General features: G+C 42.1%; 1 protein-coding gene across 1 annotated transcript; it reads right to left on the reverse strand.

Annotated features, from left to right (window-relative positions):
- Window positions 1-657: 657 nt before the first annotated feature.
- On the reverse strand, window positions 658-17,277 carry LOC147012794 (uncharacterized). The gene is made up of 5 exons (XM_085853986.1): window positions 17,178-17,277; window positions 16,969-17,042; window positions 4,745-4,945; window positions 4,094-4,152; window positions 658-1,677 (listed from the first exon to the last, which is right to left on the reverse strand). Exons 3-5 carry the CDS (start codon window positions 4,848-4,850, stop codon window positions 1,450-1,452), a joined length of 393 nt encoding a protein of 130 aa, XP_085710112.1. The 5' UTR covers window positions 4,851-4,945; window positions 16,969-17,042; window positions 17,178-17,277; the 3' UTR covers window positions 658-1,449.
- Window positions 17,278-17,790: the final 513 nt, after the last annotated feature.

Raw genomic sequence — 17,790 nt, forward strand, 5'->3', positions numbered from 1 at the left:
TCCAAATGGTTTTCACTCAATGTTACACAATCTCCACCCGTGTCAGCAAAAATGATAATGATTAGAGCAAATATATATATATATATATATATATATATATATATATATATATATATATATATATATATATATATATATATATATATATATATATATATAATAGTTTTTTGCGGCACAAAATCAGGAAAACTGCTGCACATCATTCGGAAGATGTAAACTTGAGGGTCTCCACTCAAACAGGAGCTCAAGCAGCAAACATAAAATGCGATCCAGTTCACTTTCTTTCTTCTTTTTTTTTAAATTCAAGTGCAATTTCAACAAAGTGGTTCTGAATCCAACTTTAGCCCGAATAAAATGAGTAGATAGGGTTGATCACCCATGCATGGCAGCAGCTTGCTAGGTCGTGATGATGCCTCTCGATAGTGCTTCTGCTCAACTTTGACTTGCTGCTCACAGAGGAGAAAATTATTTGCGAGAAAGATATTGCATATCCCCTTTCCACTTATAGGGTAGATAATACCAGTCATGTGTAGTGCACGGTGATGTAACTTTTCCCCATTTGCCAGAAATGTCACGCTCAACTCAGCCGCCCTGTTTTTCCCAGTTTCGAGAACACGAACACACACACACCAGCCTCAAAATAGTGCGACAACATACTTTTCTTTTTTTTATACCAGACATAATCGAGGCTCGTAAGAAATAATTCCATACCAAGTTGGAACATTGCATAATCCAGTCAGGATGTGCTCATGCAAGGCTTAATGGAAGCCAAACCATCATCCAGGTGTAGATGCACATTAGTTAGGAAAAAAAAGAAGCAGCAGAAATATTGCTTCAAAAATATTCCACAGTTAATCTGTATATGTGAATCAATTTTAAAAATAAAAAGTGGAAAAATACAATTCCACCAACCCACCCCAACCCACAAAATGTATCGTTTTTACTCTCCCAACATCCCTCTTCTTTTCATTTTATCTCTACAGCATTCGCTACGTCTTCACAATAGCCTGAGTAGTACACACAATTCACAGTAGCTCCAGAAAGCCAAATACAATTGGAACAAACAGTTGAAATTAAAGTTTGTTGTTGTCGTCACCCACCTACTGCACATTTCTGAACTTTCAAGTCCAAAGTATCTATCAATTGACAGGAAAATCCACCACCACTTGCACGGTTATGAAAAGCAGTTCAAGACGCATGAGGGTGAATGTACGTGATGGCGACAATGCAGAAGTGGAAAGGTCACTATTAGAAAATTTTTAAAAAAAAGTTGAAGTCTTTACCAGGTCATACAAAGCTTCCTGGTCCAGGATGAAAATAATCTTTTGACAGTGGATGGAAATATCAAGATCATTCTGAAGTCTGACGTGCAGTGGAGACAAATTAGTATGGGTGCACAACTTAGTGGGGGGGAGGGGAAACCCAGAGAGATGATCTCTCCACAACCCATCAGATGAGCCGCTCCAGGGGAGGGATTGGCAGCCCAAGGTAGCTGTAGGGATTCTGCCTTCCTCCACTCATCTCCTGCTCCCTGGGGTTATAAGTGCCACTGAAACTCTCCTCATGTTTCGCCCCACGCAGGCAGCAAATCACCAGAACCACCACAAGAGAAACAAGCAGGGCAGGTGCTACAAGGCCAGAAGCTATTTCAGCACGAGGAGTCAGAGCAGATGAAAGCTGAGGGAGAGTTGGGAGCATAATTAATTGGCAAAGATGAGGATGGAAATTAAAAACAAAAATAGCACAATTTGCACCAAATTGAGCACACACATGCACATTTTTGGTGGTGGCTTATCATGCTGTCAATGTGAGATAGATACCTCTATCCCTAAACCCAGCCTGTCAGTCACTCACTCCAGACAACATTATCCAAAGTTGCAGATATACCAGAAAAAGAACAAACGAGCCAATTCAACCAAGCAAACCGGAATCTGACCTGGAACGGGGCTGACATCATGGAAACGTCAGTCCCAAGACGAGTCCTTATTATCACCAAGGGAAATGTCTCCACCTGTCATGTATTTTAATGAAGCCCGTTTGTGTTTCAAGCACTTATCCTCCAGGATGGTGCTCTTACATCAAACACTCTTACATCAAACACCCTCTTCGTTAAATTACCAATTTCCCAGGCTTACCACACACCTCCACTTCATTCCTCATTTGTGAAACTGCTTTCCCAAGGCAGTTCAATCAAATTCTACCCTACAGGGCTTCAAGCAGGCAGTGTACCACCATCTATTGTCATCATTCATCCATATCCACAATACCTACTACCACCATCAACCCTACTTAACCTTCTTGAATGTTACTGCATCGTCGCCTCCCCTCGACTTGCTCGTTGTACAACCACCCTGCCATCAGTTTGTTGCCTTTTTACCGTCGATCATCTTGCTCTTCCACGAGCCTCGATGTTGAAGAGATGGGGGAGGGGGGGAGGGGGGGGAGAGGGAGACCTAGAAGGGCACTCGGTAGAGCACATACCTCCACCATGCAATGCCCGATCCATGAGAACATAGAGCCAAATACATTTTTGAAATATCGTGCTGTATATCGTTTGAGCCCCATCTCTCAATGGTGAAGAATCACTCAAAATATTAAGTAATTCTCATATCCTGATCCGGATCTTCACCAAAATTGAATCAATTTGTCATGGTCACACACCCAAACTGCCCACAACTTTTTTTTGACATATCCTGTTATATATCAGTTTAGCCCCATCTCTCAATGGTGAAGAATCACTAAAAAATATTTGAGGAGTTGCATCAGGATCTTCACCAAAATCTAATCAGCTCGTCTTCATCACACACCCAACCTGTCCACAACTTTGATATATCCTCCACACAAACAAACAAACAAAAAACAAATGAAATTGCTTGTTGAGCAAGGAATTGTCGGAATAACTTTGTCATATCTCCATGATCCGTGAAAAAACAAAAACCTGCAAATCAATTTGGTTCTTACAAGTCGATCGTGGTCCTGTTTAATGAGTTATAGCACTTAGTTTGGTCATGATCATAACTTGGAAGTCAATCGGACCTGAAATGGCATTTTTATTCGCAATTTGAAAATTTTGACCCCACCCCCGACCGCTAAGAAGGGTGTTGGTGTGACACCCCAATGAGACATATGGTTGGGTGCAGTATTGGAAGATTAACGTTTTGGATTTGGTTTGAAGTCGATACGACCATTTTAGCGGACGTTATTGCGAAAATAAGAATTTCGGTTTTTCGGTGACCTTGACCTTTGACCAAGATTCACCAAAAACAAATGTCCAAGTTGGACCATGGCCGACGTCTGTACCCAGTTTGGTCATGATCGCTGAAATGGTGTGGCTGCTACAGGGGAAACAAACACACAAACAAACAGACAGACACGGAATGACACACAACCGACCAACATAATTTCCGAAATCCGAAGGATTCCAGCAATTAACAAACGGAGATACAGGGATGAAAACATAACCTCCTTCACTTTCGGTGACGAAGGTAAAAATCCATAATAGGATATGAAATGGTATTGCAAAGCATAAAAACTGAAATAGGAAAAACAATTACCACAAGGCACATGTACCTTATGATTTAGCTCCATTATCAAAGCCAGAATAAGGAAGTTTCCGTGCAGTCAGAAAAGCAAATATTTGTCACAAATGTGAAATTGCCAACTTGAACCTGAATGGCCTCAAGATTGGTGCCTTTGATCGTGCATTCAAAGTAATCATCATGCTGAACATTTGAATCATTTTTTTACCATTTCAAGATTTTGGCAACAAAGGCCAAATCAAATTGGATGCCAGATCTTTCCTGCAATGTCAAGTACTGGAGGTTTTCCACAGGGTCAAACCGCTTCAGAGTACATCCACGAACAACCATTTGTCATCACATATGGCACGACTTGTAGGTAGCTTGCATGTGGATGGGTGATCCGTGGAAGAAAAATTTAGCACAGAAGAAAAGACATCCAGCATTTTCAGATTCGTCTGGTGCGCGATGGATTTTTGGGCTGGTGTAACACAGGCATGGTGGGCTGAATGGCCTCCTCCTGCATCAAAGTTCCTCGTTATTACTTATCAACTACAGATCTCTGACTGACTTACACAGCAACGTGTTTGATCATTGTGCGTACAGCTGGCAAAGCTTCCCTCACAATCCAAACCTAAGGATAAAGAAGAGAAATAAACAAATAAATTCTGCATTACTAATAAAACAGCAACACAATTTCTCAAAACGTAAATAAATCGGTGCAAGATAGTAGAGCGGAGTCCGACTCCAACACCACAACTTCCAAGTGACGATTACAATAAAGACACATTCAATAAATTAGAAGTGCTATTAAAAAAAAAATACATATATATATATATATATATATATATATATATATATATATATGTAAATAATAAATAAATAAAATTTAAATTTTCAAATTTCTAAGGAAGCCAAAACAAAACTAAAAGTTAACTCATAAAAATCAGGTGTTACTCAGTCCTCAGTTTTGGGTTTAACACTAGTCCATAGAGGATGCAGTTCACAGGGTACACCAGTCACAGCCTCATCATTCGCACGATTGACAAGGAAGAAATGAGAGCTTATGGTGAATCATTTGAAGATTTAAACTGCAAGGCATGTAATGGGAAGGGTATAACTATTCAAAACACACCATTCCCTCCCTCACGACTGCGAAATAACACCATGAACAACCTTCACGATAAAGGCCAAGACGAGAAGGAATCCTCAAATTGATACCTTACCCATACATTGACGAAGCTCCTCATCACTGCAGGCCAAATCATGAAGTGGAAAAGCTTGACACGCAGTCAAGAGGCAGAACCACAGGCCCAACATCCGAGGCACCATCGTCTTGGCCAACAAAGTCTGATCACCCTGGCATGGTGTTCGCAGTCTGCTTGCACGAAGCCAGCTTGTCACCGGGTGCAAAATTCACACTCGCACTGGCAAAGGAAAACAAAGGCAGAAGCAGAGGCACATCAACATTTCACACAAAAGACGAGAGCAAATGAGAAACGCAGGATTGTCGCGTGTGCTCGACGTGCACACAGGACATGGACTTGTTGGCAGGACAAGTGACTATGCATGGCCACAACTGCCAGGCCAGAAAGGAAAGTAAAGCAATTTTCACTCCCAAAGGAGATAAGGCCAACATAGTCATTTGTGAACAAATATTTGATTCCCGCTTCACTAAACAAGGTAAAACACTGTAAAGAATCTCCATTTTGCAAATAATATTTTTTAACAACTGCAAAGAACCCTAAACTCTTTCAGTGCTTTGTATCCCCCCCCCCCCCCAGGTATTCAAGACAGTTGTTCACCACTGTCTCAGATCATCCCCAATCCAAAACCATGATCTTTTCTACCCTCATTAACCTCATCCAAATCCCTCCGAATTTTCTAACTTTTCTTCATGAAGTTTCTCTCTCCACGTATGCCTGTTTTGCATCCTGTTTTTGTCCGTTAAGTGTACCAACTCTTCCACGAGCTTCGACCGCATACAAAAACCCAACAGAAGTCAATAAAAATAAAGACGTGTCCACAATAAAACCTGAGTGTCAATGTTTTGTTTACACTCAATTTGAAGCTAATGGACCACCCTGAAATGTACAGAAATGATGGAAAGTGCACCACATTTGTATACAATTGATCATACTTTCCAGCTCAAGTAATCAGCAGATGACAGCCTTTTGTATCGTGGGTTTCCATGACAATAAAGAGCTAAGGATACGAACGTTTCCCCATTACATCTAAACCCCCTTCCCCCACAAACACAACCCTTCTCCCGAGAGATTTCATTCATTGTATCGAAAGCATAGGGCCTCGTGGGAAGACGGTGCAAAGAAAGCAATGAACACGCCGTGGATTCATCCGGCTGACAGTTAACTTTCAGGATAATGATCGATTGAGAAAGCACGGAAAGCACAGAAAGCTAAATGACCAAACTAGTTCTTGGAATGAAAAGACAGAAGCAACACATCAAGGAAGCAGACGGGATGAGAATGACAGTAAAAAGGGTGCAGCTATGAACGGAGATTACAACATGGTGTAAAGGAACACCTGGTGAGAAGATGGTAGAGATAAAAGGATAGTAGTCTCGATGTCAAAGCCATTTCAGGGCAAAGCGTGCTTCAGCGTCATTATGAAGTTTTTTGGTTGATTCATCATCTCTGAGCTATCCTGAATCAGAAACAGCCGGGTGCCAGACTCGCACCCTTGAGGAATTTTTTTTTAGAGGCGAAAAACAAAATGGCCACCACCGACTTTCGATAAATTCTGTTTTGGGCTATATCTTCACTTCTAATGCACTTACACACACAATTTTGGTGTCTACTACTATGTTTCATGCGACAGACAAGGTAAACGTTGATGATTCTCTCAAGATTGGATGACAACAGATCGCAGAATTTGAATCTGGATGGCCAACAAGCTTCAACAAGACACTAACCAAGAAAGTGACCCTGATGACTTCAACCAAAAAGAGCATCAAGCTGGAGGGAAGTCCAGTATACGATACTGAATTGATCTACACCCGAGTCATGTGTCTCCACACAATACAGGGATATTGATATCAAGGATGTCCTCTCTTACGAAATGTCCCCTGTCCCAGCCTCCTTGTTTGAGAGCGGTGCGATGCAGGTCAGTTGAAAGCAATCCTGAAGACGAAACTCCAAGTTGAGCAATCAAGTCGAATCCAAGGTGTTCTAGATGCTGTCATCAACGATGGTGCGCTATGTTATGGACTGTAGATTGGCCCACAAATGGTACAGTTGAGGATTATGTGATCAACTTCTTGGGAACCATCAAATACCACCTGGAGTGTTTTGACGTATACCTGATTTTCGACAGGTACATCAAAATCAGCACGAAACAAATGACGAGATCCATTCGCGCAGGTCACGATTCAAGTCGAAAACATAAACTCAACTTGCGCACAAAAAGTGGTCCTAAATGTAGCCTCCAAAGTACAACTGATCGATTTGATCTGTCAGTATCTGATGACCCACATTGTGGACAACCAGACCAAACTAGTGATCACTGGAAAAGATCCTACACCAGTACAAGTATGGAACAATTCCACTCTCCAGAGATAGGATCTGAAAACACACCATGAAGAAACAGATGTCATCATCATCCATCACTTAGTTAGAATTGTGTCAGGTGTCGGTGGTGACTCGCACATCAAAGTGGTCTGCTACGATACAGATGTCTTTGTCCTGTTGATTCATTTCTACCTCGAAGAAAAGATAACTGTGGATGTCCATGTTATCCACAGAAAAGATAACTGTGGATAACATGGAGAGTCCGTGTGCTGGGAGGGCGAACGTAGACATTCGCCAAACAGCACTGAAACACAAAAGCATCGCCAAATATCTGCCTGCTGTACATGCTCTGACCGGATGCGATACTGTCATATTTGTTTGGCATTGGAAAGGCCACAGCGCTGAAGGTACTAATGGGCGGACATCATCCCACCTTACTTGGTCAGCTGGAAGCAGACGAGGAAAAGATGATATCTGAGGCAACTACCTTCATTGCTGCCTGTTATGGTTCCAAAGTCGAAGGTGATACGTCCACACACCGGTATCAGTTGTGGAAGTCTAAGATGGCCAGCTCTAAGATTACCTCTGCTCCGAAATTGAAGTCGTTGCCCCCATCGCAGGATGCCTTTGTTCAACATGTACATCGTGCTCATCATCGTCATTAGATGGAAATCGGCCACTCAGTCAGACCCTCCGAACTTGGACCCCATCAAGTATGGATGGCAAGAAGGTGAGGACGGTGTGACGTTGTGTCCAACCACACTTCCACCTGATGTGTCTGCTGCACCAGTCATCATTCTGCAGCTGATCAAGTGTGGATGCTCCACCGGGAGGTGTGGTTGTGTGGCAGCACAGATGTCATGTTCGATGTTTTGCGGTTGTAATGCTGGATCAGACAAGGGCAGTAGCTGCTAATCACGATGACGGTGATGAAGATTGAACATAATGTAGAATATTGCATCCTTAACAAAGTTAATATTTGTTTGTCTAAAAAAAAAAAAAAAAGGTAATTTCAAAATCATATACATGTCCATTCTTAATTAAAAACATAACCCAAAATCATATACATGTCCATTCTTAATTAAAAACATAACCCAAAATCATATACATGTCCATTCATAATTAAAAACATAACCCAAAATCATATACATGTCCATTCTTAATTAAAAACATAACCCAAAATCATATACATGTCCATTCTTAATTAAAAACATAACCCAAAATCATATACATGTCCATTCTTAATTAAAAACATAACCCAAAATCATATACATGTCCATTCATAATTAAAAACATAACCCAAAATCATATACATGTCCATTCTTAATTAAAAACATAACCCAAAATCATATACATGTCCATTCTTAATTAAAAAAAACATAACCCAAAATCATATACATACTTACTTTAAGACATAACCCAAAATCATAGACATGTTCATACTTAATTAAAGACATAACCGAAAGTCATAGTCAACTATCCACATGTATCCGGATATATTTGTGTAAAAATCGTATTCTAATCTTCTACTATACCAAAAAAAATAGAATGTTTGTTTGTTACTTACGAAATCTAAGATTTCGTAAGTATATTGATGACTTCCGTTTCTGTTTGTGTGTTTGTTTGTGTGTTTGTTTGTTATCTTGCCAAAACGAAGTTTTGCAAGATATGTTAGTCAGCTTGTATGTTTTTTTTTATTTTTATTTTTTGTTTTTTTGTTTGTCTGTAATCACGTATAAAAAATTCTGCAGAGCACAGTTATCATCGGAAATTTTTGTAACTTCGCATATCAGAGGCCTATAGAGGTCCCTTTCAGTGCACAGAATTTTGAAGGTCAAGGTCAAAGGTCAAGGTCACTTTGGCGCAAATCAGGGGAGTCGACGAAACTCTTATTTTTTTGAGTAATTTTGATTGGATCGTCTTCAAACTTCATGGGAATATAGTTCATGGTCTGGCGCTCAGCTGATTAATTTTTGGTGGCGATTGGCCTTGACAGTCATGCTTAGCGCCTAAGGTCAAACATATTTGACCCCAAGGTCAAATTTTCAAGTTTTAGGAACCATATCGTGTAGTACCTCAAATAGAAAACCTCGATGAGTGCTTTCTAGATATGTCAATCTTGAGACATTATGACGTCATTTGGTGACGTTATGAGGCAAAAGCATATTTTTCATGGGTACTCTGTAGAACGATTCTCATCGGAATCTCTCGTAGGCAGATATTCCTCAAGGAGTCACTCCTGGTGGATAGCAGCTCTGTTCACCTCAGTGCGACTTTAAAGAAGTCACACGAGGTCACCTTTTGGCAAGATACGGGTCACCCTGCGGGTGACATTCTTTTTGTTTGTTTGTTTGTAGGCACGATAACTCGAGAATGGAAAAAGTTACCAATGTCAAATTACACCACGTGATTCAGAAGGGTGATGGCTAGTGCTGATTAGATTTTGGTCAAAATCAGTCAAAGGTCAAGGTCATAGTGAGGTCAAACATTCGATTTTTGATGGTTTGGTACAGAATCATCGCAGAAACTTATGGTTTGCGTCGCTACCTTCTCCAGAGACAGCTTTTATTAGACAAGGTCAGAGGTCAAGTTGACAATTTCGTAAGTACCAGTCTATGACTGCTTGTTATCTTGTCTATGACTGCTTGTTACTCTGTAGGACGATTCTCATCGGAATCTCTCGTAGGCAGATATTCCTCAAGGAGTCGCTGCTGGTGGATAGCAGCTCTGTTCACCTCAGTGTGACCTTAAAGAAGTCACACGTGGTCACCTTTTGGCAAGATACGGGTCACCCTGAGGGTGACATTGGTTTTTTGTTTGTTCTTCCTTGATACGCGGCTGAACCGTTGGATGGAATGAGATGAAACTTGGCATGAGTGATCCTTGGGACATGGGGGGGTCAAGTTCAAGGTCAAAGGTCACCGGTTAACTTCAATTTCATCCAATCGAGACGGGACCAACGCCATTCGACAGATAATTAAAATTAAATGACAGTTGATTGACGACATTCACTTCCGACTTAAGACGTCATAAATTGAATAAAACGTCAATTTTTAATGTTTGTTTGTCCTTTCTTAACGGCCAAACTGTTGGATAGAATGAGATTAAACTTGGCATATGTGATCCTTGGGAACGGACATAAGGGGATCAAGGTCAAGGTCAAAGGTCACCGGATTACGTCAATTTCTCCCGATCGAGACGGGACCAACGCCATTCAACAGATAACTGTACCTGCCCGTGGGCGGGTACTTTGCTAGTATCTATCTATAATTCTGGAAATCTGTGTGTGTGTCTGTCTGTGACCGCCGTTTCTCGATGACCACCAGTCCGATCTGATTGAAACTTGCCAGGAATATTGCTGGGGCCCCAGGGATGTGCCTTTTTAAGGTTTGATATTAATCGGACGAGCGGTTCCAAAGTTACGGCCATTTATCTGTCAACCAATGACAAGACACGGTGCTATGACATCACGAATGACGTCACAATTAATGTTTATTTATTTTTTGTTTTGCACGATTGACGTCAATTCTTCTTCTTCTTCGTTTGGTATGACATCACAATTGACGCTGGGGACCTGAGTATGTGCCTTTTCAAGGTTTGATATCGTTCTTCATCCGTTTCAGCTGTTTCCCAAGGTTTGAAAGCTGTTTTTTCCCCAAGATTTGAATTAATTGTTCAAATTATTAATTAATCCCAAGGTTTAAATTTTCCCAAGGGGAAGAGCTGTTTCCCAAGGGTTTGAATTAATTGTTGTGCTTGGTAGACATTTGTGAATACATTTACAGAGAGAGGGGGCAAGAGAGGGGGGTGAGAGAGAGGAGGGGAGTCACAATTCAAGAGAGGGGGAGAGAGGAGGTGTCAAGAGAGGGGACGGGAGAGGGGGTGAGAGTGGGGGCGAGAGAGGGGGGAGAGAGGAGGGGCGAGAGAGGGGACGGGAGAGGGGCGGTGAGAGTGGGGGCAAGAGAGGGGGGAGAGAGGAGGGGCGAGACTAGAGGGGGGGCGTCACAATTCTTCTTCTTCTTCGTTTGATATGACGTCACACTTGACGCTGGGGACCTGAGTATGTTTCCCAGGTGTTTCCCAAGTTATGGCCATTTATGATATGGTTGGTTCGATCTAATTGAAACAATGCCCCAATCCAGTCGTGGTTTACGAGAGCGAAGGAACGAAGCTGCACATACTGGCACACACCTATGGGCACACACCTACGGGCCCGCACTAGTAATCATCAATTCATTGATCATTGCAAGTAAGTTACTTCAGCCGTCATTGACTATTATTGTACGTAGTATTAATATTTGAGGGTTCATCAAATTCAATTTGTTACTCGAAGTGATCAGTGGAACTGCAAAATAGCCATTTTTCATATTAAAATGGTGGCCATATTGAAAATACGAGACAGATCTTATATATATATATATATACACATATACACACATATACACACATATATACACACACACACACACACCTTCAATTTTATCATTATCGGATTCCTTGACCATAAAAACATATTAGTAGACACTAAAATTGTGTGTGTAAGTGCATTAGAAGTGAAGATATCGCCCAAAACAGAATTTATCGAAAGTCGGTGGTGGCCATTTTGTTTTTCACTTCTTAAAAAAAATATTCCTCAAGGGTGCGAGTCTGGCACCTGGCTGATTCTGATTCAGGATAGCTCAGAGATGATGAATCAACCAAAAAATAAAAATAAAAATAAAACTTCATAATAACGCCACAACATGCTTTTTCACATTCCCACCGGACTATGTGGTTCCACAATCAAGCGAAACAAGTCAAACGAGTTGGAGTGAGTAACCGGCTTGGAGTGAGCTCCCCCAATCGAGTCTCGATTCATACACACCTCCAGCATCGGTTGTAATTTGAGGAGGAAGGTTCAGGCATCTATTACAAATAATGATTCAGGCTGTAAATGTCAAATCATCACATGCAGTGCAAGCAAAACAAACTTCAATGATAACTTACGTAAAACATGCATTACAATCGATGATGGACAACAACCAAAGTGCAGTTTTTAGACTGTTTGAACTGTTCGTGTATGATTAACAAACCAATTCATGAAGCCATGGAAAGTAATCTTTGCTTCAAACGCACGAGTTTCATTACCGAGGCCTCAACGCAAACTCACATTAAAAGCAGAACTTGCCGTTTCACTTCTCTTATCTTTCTGTTTCAAGGAGGTTAAGGCCAAATGGGCAGATTCCTTGAAGAACTTGATGAATTGTTTTCAAAGCAGAAACTGCCATTTATTTAATAATTGATGTTATAATAAGTGTTTGTAACCGCAGTTAGAAAACCACAATCAGGTGTATAAGGAAGCTCCGAGTTACCCGAGCCTCTATCTGTGTCTCTCTTTCTCCCCTTTGTAATTAAAAGTATTAATCCTTCCCCGTTGCAATTACTCACCTCCGCACATGTGGCAACCCCACTCGACCATCAAAATAGGGTGTGCACCTGCATGAGCCACACATGTTCCATAGACATAGCATTTCCACGTGAGCAACTTTGGACATGCTGCATTGACATTTGAACGACTCCACCACAGGATCAATACATGACCTTTGTGGACCAGGGTGGCTGGAGGGAGTCCCACAGTGGGGGGGGGGGGAGAAATGGCAGTGGCTATACAAGGCAGCCACACAGTCAGCACCACGGGGGGGGGGGGTTGGGCATTTCATCAATGCCTTGCAGTTGTTTTGGATCCGAGGGTCCCGAGTTCAAATCTGGCTCAGCTGTTGAATTGATACCAGGTGGGGCAAACTCGGCCTGTCATCCTTCCGAGGTCGGCAAAATGAGTACCAGCATGCTGGTATACTGTGTCAGAGTGGTGACACGTCCAGGATTGTGCCCAATAGCCAAGGAGACTGCTAAAGCAGCACCAAGGCTCTGCACAGAGTATGATCCCAATCTCCTCTCCTCATCCTTGAAATTGGAGAGAGTCTACACCATAGCGAGGGCTAGGAGAGGCCAGACATACCTCAAGTTTAAGAGTCAATCCACCTCACTCTCCAAACTCCTTGCCCATGACATCCAAGGCTAACTCCACTCTTGGGTTACTGACTTCCTCCACTCTCATAGCTAACATGGGCTAGGTGGTCAACCAACATGTGGCTCTCAAAGGAATCCTTTAATCTTCCCTCCCCCATCAAAGCTGGAGTGCCCCAAGGCAGTGTTCCAGGCCCCATCCTATTCCTAATCTTTATCAACACTCTCTGGGAAATCCTCTTTATATCTTGGCTAATGACTCCATCCTCCACCATGACATCCCACATCCTGATAGGCAGCAGCCTCTTTTCTCCAAAGACCTTGACAAAAGTCAAACACTTGGAATATGTCTTTTTACCCTGAGAAATGTGTCTGTCTATCCAAAAGGAGTGTATTGCAAACCCTCCCAAAGAGGAAGAGTCACTGAAATGCTGGGGTCTCACTTTCAGCCATGATCTTTCTTGGGCAAACCACATTTCAAAGTTGGCCTCCAAAGCCATTCACTGCCTCGGCATCCTCCATCATACAAAGCCTTTCCTTGGCATACCTGAACTCCTGTTTGCTCCCCATCCGAGATTTTATTCATTAAACTGGTGTTTAAAAGAAAGTTTGTTGTGATTGTAAGGCGCAGGATTGCCCGATGGGGTAACCAAACTCACCTAACAAAACCGAGCGGGTGTGTGGAACTCGCCGCGCAGCAAATCTAATTGGACACCTCCGCTCAGCATATTGGGAGTTAGTCTCTGACACTCACATCACCCACGAGGGAAACCGAGTCCAGTCTCGTCTGGATAGATTGTAGTTGAAGTGTGCTCCAAGGGTCTGTGTGAGCTACTGTTGGCATACTCAGATTTTCAACAGACTTCTTTGGGTTGCCATCATCCTTGATACTTTTCTCAGATTCAAGGCCTGCATTACTCGTTGGTTGTGTATTTTTTCCCTTGTGATATTAAAAAAATTAAAAAATTAAAAAATTAAATAAAAATAAAAAAAACATTCCCCCCACAATTTCATGGTTACATTTCTGCAATTGCATCTCTATCTGAATGCATTTATTAATCCAGTAACTAATGCCTCAAGCCATCTACCCACTTCCATCCCTTTGCCATTCACATCCCCCCCCCACCCCCTTACCATTTAGAATCCACAAGTTGGTCCAACTACACCCTTCATATTAAAGTTTAAAATCTCAACAGATCAATTAACTCCACCCCCCCCCCTTTCAAATGCTGTCCCCTTGGCTACATGCAGCTTCCACAAGTTCATCAGCCTGGTATCTATGACACTCCATTTGCTAAGTTTACACCCTCAAGTCTGGCTCCTTCAAAATGTATACAAATAACTTTACAATTAAACCACTTATTTTTCTTCCATTACTCAGTGATGCAAGACTACCCTCCTTTCTCCACACCCCTTCCCCTGCCTGTCAATTTGTCATCTACTTCCTCTTCTGTCAAGGTTCACCTGCAAGAACATGAGCACAAACGTGTCACTTCTCATTTTTGGGATCTTTCCTCAAGTCATCGTTTTTGCATAAAACCCTGAAGCTTTTCATTGAAATGATCTCACCCGAACCATGAACCTCCAACCCCACTTCAGGATTCTGCCCTCATTAGCTTCCAAAGAAGCCTGGTGTTGGCTTAGTGGTTAGGGTGGCGGCTTGGGATCCTAGGGTCCTGAGTTCAAGCCCCGTTGGCCGCTGAATTAACACACCAGGGGGTTGACTCAGCCTGTCATCCTTCTGAGGTCGGCAAAGTGAGTACCAGTGTACTGGTAAGGGGGACACTGCATCAGCTGCACAGCCGCGTCCCAACCAATGATGCAACCAGCATCCCCAGGCTGCACTTGATAGAGAGAGCGAGCTTCCAAAAGAACGAGTGAACGATGCGGGACTTTCATCCACCTCCCCTCCCCTCTCCTCCCCCTGCCGCTAAGACTATGACTACTACACCCTGTTCATCTCCCTCACTCACCCTTTTATCTGCCATCTGTGTTTGTTTGCCTGTTCCCCACTGCCCTGCTGTTTAACATCCCTTCATCTCACGCATCTAAAAGCGTAGTTTATGTCGCGGAAAAAAATAAAAATAAAAAAAAAAGATCGAGCCAATACTTCTAAAAGTATACCAACCCCCAACTTTGCTGATTAACCGACAATATCTAACAGTCTTTTAAATAATAATCGGTCACCAGTACTTTGGATAGAGGAACTTGCAAGACATCTAATCATTACTTTACAGAGTAAAATGGAAACCTGGCAAAACCTTTAACCTTCGTCAATATCACGTTGAACTCAAATATTCAGCCTCCCTACCGGAAAAGTCGTGCACAATATAACCAGAGATCACGAATAATGAACAAAAGCAAACACCTTTCTTGATATCTCAGAATACAAGATGGCACGCATTATGCCTTCATTGTGGGTCAAGGTCTTCACCCCCACCTGACCCACTCCCTACTCTCTTGGAGTAAAGTGATGCACTCAATCAATGCAGGTGGGATTGTTGTCAGTTTTCTGTACTTTTATAACATCAAGCAATCCGTTCATCAAAATCAAAAGGTATCAACACAACTTGGTGGCGTCTGAAGCTCAAGGATCTCGCACAATATGGATTCAAAGAAAAACAAGGGAATTGGGAAACGATGGCAGAACATGAGGTGGAACGGTTTTGGGTCATTCGACCCATCTCCACACCATAAATCGATCCTCTACCTGACCACCTAGTCCATGTTCTGCTTCAAAGTTCACCAGCACACAATTAAACCATCCATCTTCTTGTACCTTATCCACCAACTCATGTCTCTTTTACAGAGTAACAGAGCCCATTATATTATATCAAAGGAATTCATAAAACCTTACAAACCATCAGTTGCATGAACTAGTGCGTGCCCGTATGTGCAAAAAAAAAAAAAAAAAAAAAAAAAACTTTCAAACAAACACACAGGCCGTTCCTTCGCTCTCGAGTGGCCGTACGTGCGTAGCCGTATGTGCAAAAAAAAAAAAAAAAAAAAAAAAAAAAAAAAAAAAAACAAACACAGGCCGTTCCTTCGCTCTCATAAACAATGACTGTATTGGGGCATTGTGTTTATAATTGAGAAATTATTACAATACAGCAAATCATCACTATCTGGAAGTCCGTACGTTGTGACCCGTAATGGGGAGCGCGGCTGAGTATCTCTTCCCCAACAGCCATGCCTACGCAGCAACGTGTCCTGTCATTTGTTTGGTAAATAAATGGCCATAACTTGGGAAACACTTGGGAAACACTTGGGAAACACTTGGGAAACAGCTGAAACGGATGAAGAACGATATCAAATCTTGAAAAGGCACATACTCAGGTCCCCAGCATCAATTGTGACGTCATATCAAACAAAGAAGAATTGTGACGTCATAGCACCATACCTGTCATTGGTTTGGTAAATAAATGAGCATAACTTGGGAACCGCTTGTCCGATTAATATGAAACCTTGAAAAGGCACACACTGAGGTCCCCAGCAATATACCTGGCAAGTTTAAATTACATCGGACCAGTGGTTGTCGAGAAACAGCGGTCACAGACACACAGACAGAGATTGCTGGAATTATCGATAGAAGATAATCAATCACCTTATTGATCCTTACACATAACAAATCACTTAAAGCAACACACAGAAGCTTCCGTTGCTGCATTTTACAACCGTGGCACAAAATGACGTCACAATGACCATCCACGACACAAACATCGATCTTCCGAAACATTTCACGGTTTACCTTTCTCGACATGGTATCTTATTCAATGTCTTTAAAATAAATAAAAAAAACCCTGCAGTCTCCGGAAGTTAATGTTGCAATTAAAAACAGGTGAATTAAATGAGTCTTCGGTGGAGATGAAAATAAAATTCACACAAAAAAAAAAAAGGTGTAAATGAAGCTCACTCACCTCCACCGCAAATTAACACCTCGCCCATTCAGCCCACTTCAGCATCGGTCACCACCTTCTTCACGAGCTGCGACCTGCTCCGAAGTCCATTGATTATAATGAGCACCGAAAACTACTTGTAATCGGACGACAACAACAACAACAACCCACAAGGACGAGTGAGGTGGAACACAAAGGATCGCTGTGCACCACTTGGACGAGGAACTCACCGCTTGTACGGAAATTATGCCGTTTGTCCAGTCTGATGACTTTTCCTTGCTGCACGAGGAGGGCGTGGCCAAGCTCACCTGTACGCAGGCCACGCCCCCCTCGTGCAGGCTCCTCGTCGTGACTGGTGACAAACAAATAAAATTGATTTTGAAAACGAAGTATGAATAAACTTTTTAACAATTCGTCGTATTTTGGGGGGGGGGGACGCGAATCTCTGGGAAAATTTAAATGTTTGGCCAGACATGAAATCTGAAAACCCGAGAGAGTGTGTGTACCTATACACCGCCCAAATATGTGGAGCAGAACGTTCCATAAATACATGCTTGATCAATACTTTTTTTTGAAACATCGTTTTTTGAATGATTTTTACACCTTTAATCGGTCGTGGATTTCCCCCGTTATCAGGACGCGAATATAATTATTCATTTCAACAACATCATGAGTCGGGATCGTTGTGGGCTCGGGATCACGTGACCAAACAGACGACGGGATCGTTGTGGGCTCGGGATCACGTGACCAAACTGACCACCTCAGGAGATCCATTTTTGCCTGTAGTTTGATATCCTTGATTTGATATCGTTTAACGTCCCGCAATTCAGATTGATTTCTCAA

Source organism: Eptatretus burgeri, chromosome 14 (assembly GCF_056783735.1).
Source record: "Eptatretus burgeri isolate ZD-2024b chromosome 14, Ebu_testis_v1, whole genome shotgun sequence".
NCBI classification, from domain to species: Eukaryota; Metazoa; Chordata; class Myxini; order Myxiniformes; family Myxinidae; genus Eptatretus; species Eptatretus burgeri.

What these genes read in the sequence shown, in the direction of transcription:
- LOC147012794 (XM_085853986.1), bottom strand. Translation starts at nt 4,850, where the DNA reads ATGGTGCCTCGGATGTTGGGCCTGTGGTTCTGCCTCTTGACTGCGTGT. An exon ending in GGAGCTTCGTCAATGTATGG is followed by an intron (nt 4,153 to 4,744) that starts GTAAGGTATCAA and finishes CTTTATCCTTAG; the next exon opens with GTTTGGATTGTGAGGGAAGC. An exon ending in ATGATCAAACACGTTGCTGT is followed by an intron (nt 1,678 to 4,093) that starts GTAAGTCAGTCA and finishes ACTCTCCCTCAG; the next exon opens with CTTTCATCTGCTCTGACTCC.